Source organism: Lutra lutra, chromosome 13 (assembly GCF_902655055.1).
Source record: "Lutra lutra chromosome 13, mLutLut1.2, whole genome shotgun sequence".
Lineage (NCBI taxonomy): Eukaryota > Metazoa > Chordata > Mammalia > Carnivora > Mustelidae > Lutra > Lutra lutra.
The window spans coordinates 85,202,502-85,212,587 of record NC_062290.1 but is presented as its reverse complement, the minus strand read 5'-3'; the positions used below and the strand labels follow the sequence as shown (position 1 = coordinate 85,212,587).

The 10,086-nt window shown below is 42.1% G+C and overlaps 1 protein-coding gene across 1 annotated transcript in view; it reads left to right on the top strand.

The window, feature by feature from the left end:
- Positions 1-596: 596 nt before the first annotated feature.
- Positions 597-10,086, top strand: part of PSMB7 (proteasome 20S subunit beta 7) — a 63,420-nt gene continuing 53,930 nt past the window's right edge. Inside the window, exons 1-4 of the mRNA XM_047699321.1 lie at positions 597-737; positions 1,175-1,268; positions 2,072-2,169; positions 3,754-3,894. Of these exons, the coding sequence (XP_047555277.1) occupies positions 676-737; positions 1,175-1,268; positions 2,072-2,169; positions 3,754-3,894 (395 nt within the window). The 5' untranslated portion in view covers positions 597-675. The remainder of the gene's footprint in view (positions 738-1,174; positions 1,269-2,071; positions 2,170-3,753; positions 3,895-10,086) is intronic.

The following is a 10,086-nucleotide window of genomic DNA, read 5'->3' as shown; positions in this document are numbered from 1 at the left end:
GATTCTCTTGGGTATATACTTTAGAGACAAATTGCTGGGTCTATGTTTAACTTTCTGGTGAACTGCCAAGTGGTTTCCCACCGGGTGTGTATGAGGGTTCCGGGTTCCCCCATCACCACCAACTCTTGTTATTTTCTTTTTTGATTATAGCCATCCTAGTGGGCGTGCACTGGTATCGCATTGCGGGTTTTGATTTGCATTTCCCTAATGACTAATGAAGTTGGGCATCTTCTCAAGTGCTTCTTCTTAACTGCCTTTTGAGGTAACTCTTATCTCCGTTTGGCAGCAGAGGAAAGAGATTCAGAGTTAAGAGGACTTGCTCAATGCAAGGAGGCGGTGGGGCTGTGCCTGGACTTGGGCGTGTCTGTCTCCTAGGCCCCACGGAGTCGAAGAGTAGGAACGGTTCTGGTCTGGTCCACAGGAGTCTTGTCTCCCATGCGACCAACTTGGACAAGTCCTTTCCCGGCTCCGGGCGTTAGTTACTCCTCCGCGCCACTTGGGGCGAAATACTCCAAGCACGTGCGGGCTCCTCTAGGAGCCCACAACTCTACGATCAATCGCCCCGGCGCGGAGTTTGCCCCGCCCCTCCAGCCCAGGTCGCCGCAGGCGCCGGAAGTGCTCGTGTCTCTCCGCTTGCTTCTGCCGGCGCTCCGGCGGAAATACTTTGTGGGGAAGATGGCGGCTGTGTCAGTGTATGAGCGGCCGGTTGGAGGTTTCTCTTTTGATAACTGTCGCAGGTGCGGCCATGCCCGGGGCCAGGTTCCGGGCGTGAGTGGGAGTGCGGTGCCAGGGTCGGAGCTCGGCCGAGGTCTGATCTGGGAAGTCCAAACGAAGGGTGAACGGCGGGACCCGCGGCCTGTGCCCCGCGGCCCGTGTGACTCAGGGGAATGAGGGCCTGAGAGTGGGTTTCTCTTGGGGCCGAGACCGTCCTTCCCCTTGCCCGGCGCACCAGGCAGACTCTGTCTCTTTAGGCGAGATGCAGCCCCTCACCGACGACTGCACGCCGAAGAACGCGACAGTAGTCCTGATGTTGGGGGGAGTCAGTGAACGGATGGGCTTGAAAGCGAGTAGTAGTAGCTTTTCTTTCCCTGAGTTCCCTATTAGACACTCTTGGTGCCACCGCGGCGCGATGTGGTACTGCCCTTCCATGCTTTATTCTCTCCTTTTGTTTCAGAAATGCCGTCTTGGAAGCCGATTTTGCGAAGAAAGGGTACAAGCTTCCAACGGCCCGGAAAACGGGCACGACCATCGCGGGGGTGGTCTATAAGGTAAGCCGGCCAGGCCAGGAGCAGCAGTGACTGAACTGATTACAGGAACCCGGCCACTTGGCCTCCTTTACTTCTCCGCGCTGTGTCAGGAAGGGCTCATGTTTCAGAGAACGTCAGGAAAAGACCCTTCAGGATTTGTCAGGAGGCTTTGTGTACTTACCAGCAATTTATATTCTTTCCTCACTTTTTAGAGTTTTTGACAGGAAACTGGTACTTTTTTGTCTTCAGATACTACTTCGGGAGGTAGGGTTATATCCTGGGAAAAGATCAGATTTCCGATCAGACAGGTCTGTCTAACCATTAAACTTTGATGCTGCTCCCAACTTTGGGCAAGTCAGTTTCCTTCTCCCAGCCACACTTCACAGACCGTCAAATGGACAGAATGACTCCTGCCTTAAATTGTTGAAAGGGTTGAAAAGAGTTAATGGTTATTGTTGTTAAAGAGAAAGAGTGATGTCTTTTAAAAAGAAATCGACGAGGTGGTATTCTAATGGGAGGATTTCTGAATCCAGAGTTTTCTCATATTAGGTCTGTGGTTTGTAAGGAATTCCCTAAACCTGTGAGCCTCATTTGAAACCGGGAATGAGCATTCCTACCACCTACTCGGGATTCAACTGATAACGTTAATTAACAAAGCTTTTGTATTCTGAAAGTATAGCACAATATTTTTGGTGGGACTTTTCAGTGGGGGGGGGGTGGAGGTTTGGGGAAAACTGGGATGGCCAACATTGTTTTACCTAAACTAGAGAGTTGTGGTTTGTATATGTGAAATTGTTTTAAAATGTATGTTTTTTTAAAAACAGGATGGCATAGTTCTTGGCGCAGATACAAGGGCAACTGAAGGGATGGTTGTGGCGGACAAGAATTGTTCAAAAATACACTTCATATCTCCTAACATTTAGTGAGTATCAGTTAGTTTGAATAGCTCTTATATTTTCAAACATGTCAAGGTTAAAATTGAATTTACTTTGTTCCTCACTACAACCTGTTGTTTAACTTGTATTTTCTTTTTTTATCTCCCTTAAGTGGTATTTTCATCTGTCTGTCACCTAAGCTGGTCATCCGCAAGTTCTCTCTTTGCTTTAGTCTTTAATTCTCTTGGTCTCCGGTTCCCGCTTTCTGCCTCTTGAAACCATTCCCTCCGCTAAAGCCTTAGTTCACATTCTTAATTCTCATCTGTCCTCTTGCATTTGTCATTTAAATGATCTTTCTGCCTTTGGTCTCTTTATTATCTACCCTTTTGCCGTATTGGATTTTGTAAAACACAGATCTGAATATGTCCCTTCCCTCTTTAAAAATATTTCAAGAGACTTTTCACATTTCCACCCTGCTTTCAGAATAAAATAGAAACTCTGTAGCGTGATATTTAATAACTTGTAGTGCCACAGAAATTTACCTTTTGTGCTTATTTAGCTGCTATCACCCTGTGTTCCAGTTACACCCAGACTGTCCCTGTTCCCCTCATCTCCAAGATCTTTCGCCTTTGTTTCTGCCGTCCCTCTGCTTAAAATTACCCTTTCCTCTTTGTTTATGCGGTTTCGTTTTTTTCTTTCAAATCCAGCTCATGTGAGACCTCTTCCCAAAGATCAGAATTAATCCCTGTCTTCTCCCGTTTCCCATAGCGTTTTGTACCTATGCTACTATATCGTATTCTATGAGGTATTAGAATTTTGGCCTTTTTTTGTCTCCTCCACTCAACTTTTGAGCGCTAAGATTATGTCATATTTTCTTTATTCTCAGCATTTGTCATGACTGGTACCTGGTAGTAAATACTTGGTAAATGTTAAATTGCAAGGCCTTTAACATGCCTTGCCCTTTGGTACAACTTGAATATATTTTTAGGATTAATAAAATGCAGACTCTGTTAGAAGCACAGAAGCTAATGATTTGAAATGTTCTGTTGGGCCACAGAAAAATATGTTTACAAAGGACGAGATTCATATTCTCCGTTTCATGTTTATTTAAGATTGGTTAGACAGGGTTGTTACAGTACAGATTATACTAAAAAACATCCGTCTTGTACCTGAACTTAGTGGAAATTATCCAAGAAGCTCTACTTCTAATTGACCCCTTTGGTAATTGAATTGCAGCTAAGTTTCTTTTTTTCTTTTTTTTCAATTTTTTTAAATTTAATTTTTAAAATTTTTAATAAACATATAATGTATTTTTATCCCCAGGGGTACAGGTCTGTGAATTGCCAGGTTTACACATTTCACAGCACTCATCATAGCACATACCCTCCCCAATGTCCATATCCCCACCACCTTCTCCCATCCCCCCTCCCTCCAGCAACCCTCAGTCTGTTTTTTGAGATTGAGTCTTTTATGGTTTGTCTCCCTCCTGATCCCATCTTCTTTCATTTTTTTCTTTTCCTACCCCCCAAACCTCCCACATTGCATCTCCACTTCCTCATATCAGGGAGATCATATGTTAGTTGTCTTTCTCTGTTTGACTTTGCAGCTAAGTTTCTGATTGTACTTTTTAGTTGCTGTGGTGCTGGGACAGCTGCAGACACAGACATGACAACCCAGCTCATCTCTTCCAATTTGGAGCTCCACTCCCTCTCCACTGGCCGCCTTCCCAGGGTTGTGACGGCCAATCGGATGCTGAAGCAGATGCTTTTCAGGTAAGGTTCCAGGATGGGGATTTCGTTTTTTTTAATTTAATTTAATTTTATTTTATTTAAATTCAATCATCATAGTGTGTGTTACTAGTTTCAGAGGTAGAGTTAAGCGATTCATCAGTTGCATATAACATCCAGTGCTCATTACATCATGTGCTCTCCATTTATTTATTTATTTATTTATTTATTTATTTATTTCACAGAGAGAGATCACAAGTAGGCAGAGAGGCAGGCAGAGAGAGAGAGAGAGAGAGAGAGGAGGAAGCAGGCTCTCCGCTGAGCAGAGAGCCCGATGCGGGACTCGATCCCAGGACCCTGAGATCATGACCTGAGCCGAAGGCAGCGGCTTAACCCACTGAGCCACCCAGGCGCCCTCATGTGCTCTCTCCTTAATGCCCATCACCCAGTTGCCCCAGCCCCCTACCCACCCTGATTCCAGCAATCTTCATTTTGTTTCCTAGAGTTAAGAGTCTCTTGGTTTGTGTCCTTCTCTGATTTTGTCTTATTGTTTTTCCCTCCCTTCCTCTATGATCCTCTGTTTTGTTTCTTAAATTCCACTTCTGAGTGAAATCATAATGGTCTTTCTTTGATTGACTTATTTCCCTTACCATAATACCCTCTAGTTCATCCACATTGTTGCAAATGGTAAGAGTTCTTTTTTTTTTGGATGACTGAGTAATATCCCATTGTGTATATATACTACATCTTTTTTTTTTTTTAATTTTTTTTTTTAAAGATTTTATTTATTTATTTAACAGAGAGAGATCACAAGTAGATGGAGAGGCAGGCAGAGAGAGAGAGAGAGAGGGAAGCAGGCTCCCTGCTGAGCAAAGAGCCCGATGTGGGACTCGATCCCAGGACCCTGAGATCATGACCTGAGCCGAAGGCAGCGGCTTAACCCACTGAGCCACCCAGGCGCCCCTATACTACATCTTTTTTTATCCATTCATCTGTCATTGGACATCTGGGCTCTTTCTGTAGTTTGGCGATAGTGGACATTGCTGCTTTAAACATTGGGGTGCATGTATCTCTTTGGATCACTATGTTTGTTCCAGGATGGGGATTTCTGTAGCATCTTTTTCTCATATCTTAGATTTTCAGCTGAGGGGATCCTGGAAGCTAGAGAAAAAGCATTCATAAATACACATTTTATTCTAGAAATCAGTTGTTACCATTTTAATATCAAGGCTTTTGATGATGTATTTGAATTTATGGGGTCTATCCCCCCCCATGAATAAATCACATGTGACCAACAGTCGTTTCTGGAAGCATAGGGCATTACCGGATTTTTAAAAAATCCCTTTTATTTATGGTAAGAAAGTTAGAACTAGACAGAACCTTTGGTTCATCTTGTGAACACACTTAGACAAAAACAATTGTTTTTTTCCTCTCTCTTTTAGGGGCAAAATAACAGTGAAATGAAAAATTGTATTTGGGGCGCCTGGGTGGCTCAGTGGGTTAAAGCCTCTGCCTTCGGCTCAGGTCATGATCCCAGGGTCCTGGGATCGAGCCCCACATCGGGCTCTCTGCTTGGCAGATAACCTGCTTCCCTCTCTCTCTCTGCCTGCCTTTCTGCCTACTTGTGATCTCTGTCTGTCAAATAAATAAATAAAATCTTAAAAAAAAAAAAAAAAAGAAAAGAAAAATTGTATTTGTAGTTGACTGTGAGTGGATATAATAGCAGTAATATTAATGCACGTTTATTTTTCTCTTCGTGCCAGACCCTGGCCATACTTTACGCATGATCTCATTTCATCCTTTGATAAGAGAGGCCCCACTGAGATAGGGGTTGTTAACATCTCCAGTATTTCAGCGAAGCTGAGCCTTACAGAGGTGCGGTTGCCTACCTGATCTGGTCTTCACGCCTGCCTACTGCCGCGGTGCTGTTAGTTTTGTCTCCTTTTCTTCCTTAATCACATCATCACTTTACGTTGATGTAGGTCTTCTCTTTTTCAGATTCTAAGTCTGTTTTCTCATTTGCTTCTCAGAGAGAGAAGAGGGGCAGTGTATTAGACCAGAGCTAGGAAATAGCTTGGACATTCAGTCGTGGGTTAGAATATTGGTTTCTCCTTTTGGGACCTGCAGTACCTTTAACAGATTCTCTCCTTTTCCTTCTTTGTAGATTTGTAGAACGTAGAATTATGGTGCCTTTTTTCCTTTTTTTCTTTGTAGTTGATCAGAGACCTTTATTCTGGTCCTCATCATTCATTAAGCATCCTACCGAAAACATTTTCTTTTTCTTTTTTTAAAAAGGTTTTTATTTATTTATTTGAGAGAGAGATAGAGAACAAGTGGGGCGAGGAGAAGAGGGACAAGCAAGACTCCCTGCTGAGCAGGGAGCCCCATGTGGGACTGGGTCCCAGGACCCTGAGATCATGACCTGAGCCAAAAGCATCCACTTAATCGACTGAGCCACCCAGGTACCCCCCAGATCATTTTCTTTATCTCTGCCCCAAGCAGCAGCAGCTGCATCTAGGCCTGTGTAGAGGGAAGCAGGAATAGAAAGCCAATATTGTAAATTGGCACCACTCAGGCCATATTCAGCTTATAGAGAAACTGTATTTGGGCTACATAGTGGGGTTTTTTTTTGGTTTTGTTTTGTTGTTGTTTTTTTTAATAGTGTCCAATAATATAAATTGGGAGATTGGAATAAAAAATAGTCTGGATATCTGGCTTTAAAATTTTTAAAAATTAATTAATTGTTTCCTGGCTTCATTTGAAAAAAATTCATAAAGAGGGTGGGATAATAGATGGCCGGAATCTTCTGGAACTGAGTGGCAGATGCTGCCTTTTGAAGGGGGAGCATGTGCTCCACTCTCTCAGTCCCTGTCTGGTTTGACTTCCCATCCTGCCTGGCTCTGGGCTTTCTGTGAACTTGCTGGTCTTCATTCATGAGTCTAGCATGGCTCTGGTCTCTCAGCAAGTGATTTGAGGCACAGTGTAGCTGTGCAGCAGGGCCCGTAGCATAGTTCCCATTTTACAGCTGAGAAGACCAGGACTTAAAGAGTCCGTGGGCAGGAAGGCTAGTCCTGTCTACCTAATGTGTGCTCAGGCTGTACGGAGCCCTTACGTGGGTGATTTCCATTTATTTATGTGCACGGTCGTCATCCTGATCCTGGAGAGTCATTGCTACCAAACAAATTCTCCCAGTACAAGTGAGAACTTCTTAAAGCACACCTGTTGCAAAGATTTCTGAAGACATCGGTGAATTTGATGTTAAATTTAAGGCTCCCTCTGGTGGTTGGTTGGGTGCATTACATTTAAAACAATTTTGAAACTTGTGAAATTGCAAGTAAATGGCAAATTTTCAAGATTTCTTCCAATGTCATTTAAAACATCTAGCTAAACCTAGCAGCTGTTTCTGTTAATCTCTTTAGAATGTTTTGGGAATTCTAAATTCACTTTTTTCAGTGTTTATTTTTAGTTTAACATTACAAAAATTTAAATTTTATCACAGTTTTCAGAGGAACACTTTTTTATTTTTTTAAAAAATGATTTATTTATTTATTTGACAGAGAGAGAGAGAGAAATCACAAGTAGGCAGAGAGGCAGGCAGAGGGGGAGGGCAAAGCAGGCTCCCCGCCGAGCAGAGAGCGCAATGCGGGACTTAATCCCAGGACTCTGAGGCCATGACCTGAGGTGAAGGCAGAGGCTTAACCCACTGAGCCACCCAGGCGCCCCAAGAGGAACATTTAAAAAATTTAACCAGGATGTTTGTGGTTCATTATGTGTCTGCTGACATTTTTGCTAAGTTACATAAAATGTGCAAAGTGGTGTAAGGGAAAAAAGCGTAGGATTTCACTTTATTATTTTTTTTCCTCTCTCTCTTTTTTTTGAAGATTTTATATATTTATTTGAGAGCGAGAGAGGGAGAGAGAGCGGAAAGTGAGCAGAAGCATGGTGAGGGGCTGAGGAAGAAGCAGACTTTCCGCTGAGCAGGGAGCCCAATGTGGGGCTTGATCCCAGGACCCTGGGATCATGACCTGAGCAGAAGGCAAATGCTTAACCAACTGAGTCACCTGGGCACCCAGGATTTCACTTTAGAAGTTTGGTTCAAGGTCTCATCTGAAGTGCTTAGTGTTGTGTGACCGTGGGAAGTTCACCTCACCTTTCTTAGTCTGGGTTTCTTCCTCAATAAGATGAGGATAATAGTTTCTGACTCTCCAACTTTTGAGAATGAAATGAATAAAGAAGCAAGGCTTACAACAATGCTCAGTACAGGGCCTAATGCACAGTTAGATCCCCATGAAATTCAGAGGCTGAAAAAGAGAACAAGGTATATTCTTCTTGCTATTATTGTTCCATTTCCCCCCGAATAATCCATTTCCACGTCTGTGAATCAGTAAGAAAAGGGGGTTTGATAAACAAAAGTGGACATCTTTTCCTTTATGTAAGCAGTACTTTTATTTTACTTGTATGATGGCTGGATGTAGAAGATGTACGTGTTCTTTGATCCTTCTCTATGAGCCTCCTAGTCGAGTTTAGTAGAAACCTTGTGGTCTCTTATTCTGTATTCCAGAAACTCCTTGAGTATATAGAGCCTCTTTTATTTATTATATTAATTGTGTTTTTTGTTCTATGAAAGTAATATGTATTCATTGTAAAAAATTTGGAAAATACTGAAAAGCCCAAATTAAAAATAGAAATTTTACAGTTCAGGGAAAATCATGTTTTGGTCGGGTTTATATACTTCCAGTCTTTTTAATTTTTGTTCACTCATTCACTGGATCTTTCTTTGCTTCCTTCCTTATTACTAGTACATGTTCTCAGTAAAACCTAAGCTAGAAGATAGGGATAAACTAAAAAAATAGAAAAATTAGCTGAGTTCCTACTCAGTTGGAACTAGTACTGGACGCTTTGCAGGCTTTTTTCCATTTACCGATACATAATTTATTCTGTAAAAATGGGATCATAGTTGTACATTCTGTCCTAAAGTACAGCCTGATCTTTTCATCTACCAGTATGTGTTGGTTAGTTTCGTTTGGAGCATTTCAAAATGAAGATCACCTTTTAAAAAATTATTGTGAAAGTAGTGTGTGATCATTATAAAAATTTCCAACACTTTGGGAATGTGAAAAGAAGGAAGTAAATGTCACCTGTTTTGTTACTTAGACACATACGTTGTAAATCCTTGAGAACTATTTTTCCAGACTTTTTATACTATGACATTTGCTCATTTATGTAGTTACGACAGTGGAATCCCGTTTGTTGTTTTGTAACTGACCCTGTTCGCATGATGGTGTATGTTCACATAATGGCATATGCATGTTGTTCCCATTAGTAGAAGAGCTCGGCATCCAGAGTTTCTGCCTTGAGCTTTAGAGGAGTTCTGGAGACCTGTGACCCTCCTGACATAGTAGAACTGTATGTACACTTACTATGAGTCCTGAGGGTTCCACAATGTTCATCAGTTTTTCAAAGGAGTCTGTGACCCAGAAAAGTTAAAAGAACCGCTGATCAGTATCAGTTCCTGGTGGTATCGTAGTATTCCATTCTCTGGATGTACATAATTTAACCAGTTTGAACTTTAACAGTATTGCTTGTGTTAAGGTATCATAAGGTATTCCATCTTGGAACATAGAACCTTTAGGTACTTCCTTGTATGACTAATTCCTTAGGCTGTATTCTTTTTTTTTTTTTTTTTTTTTTTAAGATTTTATTTATTTATTTGACAGAGAGAGATCACAGTAGACAGAGGCAGGCAGAGAAAGAGAGAGGGAAGCAGGCTCCCCGTTGAGCAGAGAGCCCCATGCGGGACTTGATCCCAGAACCCTGAGATCATGACCTGAGCCGAAGGCAGCGGCTTAACCCACTGAGCCACCCAGGCGCCCTTAGGCTGTATTCTAAAATAAATTCCTAGAAGTGGGATTACTAAGTCGAAGGTATGCACATTTTGATACATATTGCCAAACCCATCCTTGAGAAAGGTTGTACTGAGTTGCGCTACATCAGTGGTGTATGAGAAAATACTGTACTCTCTGGGTGACCCGGAGCAGAGCTATGTCAGTTTATTTAGCTAGTTCTCTTTTTCTGCTTTTTTGGCATCATAAACAGTATTGCGGTGAACATCCTTGTGCATTCATTTCTGTATATTTGTCTCATTATATCCTCAGAATTTGATTCCCGGAAGTACAGTTTCCGGATCAGTTTTTAAGGAATACGATAACTTGCCAAAATATCTTAGTTTCTTTTAAA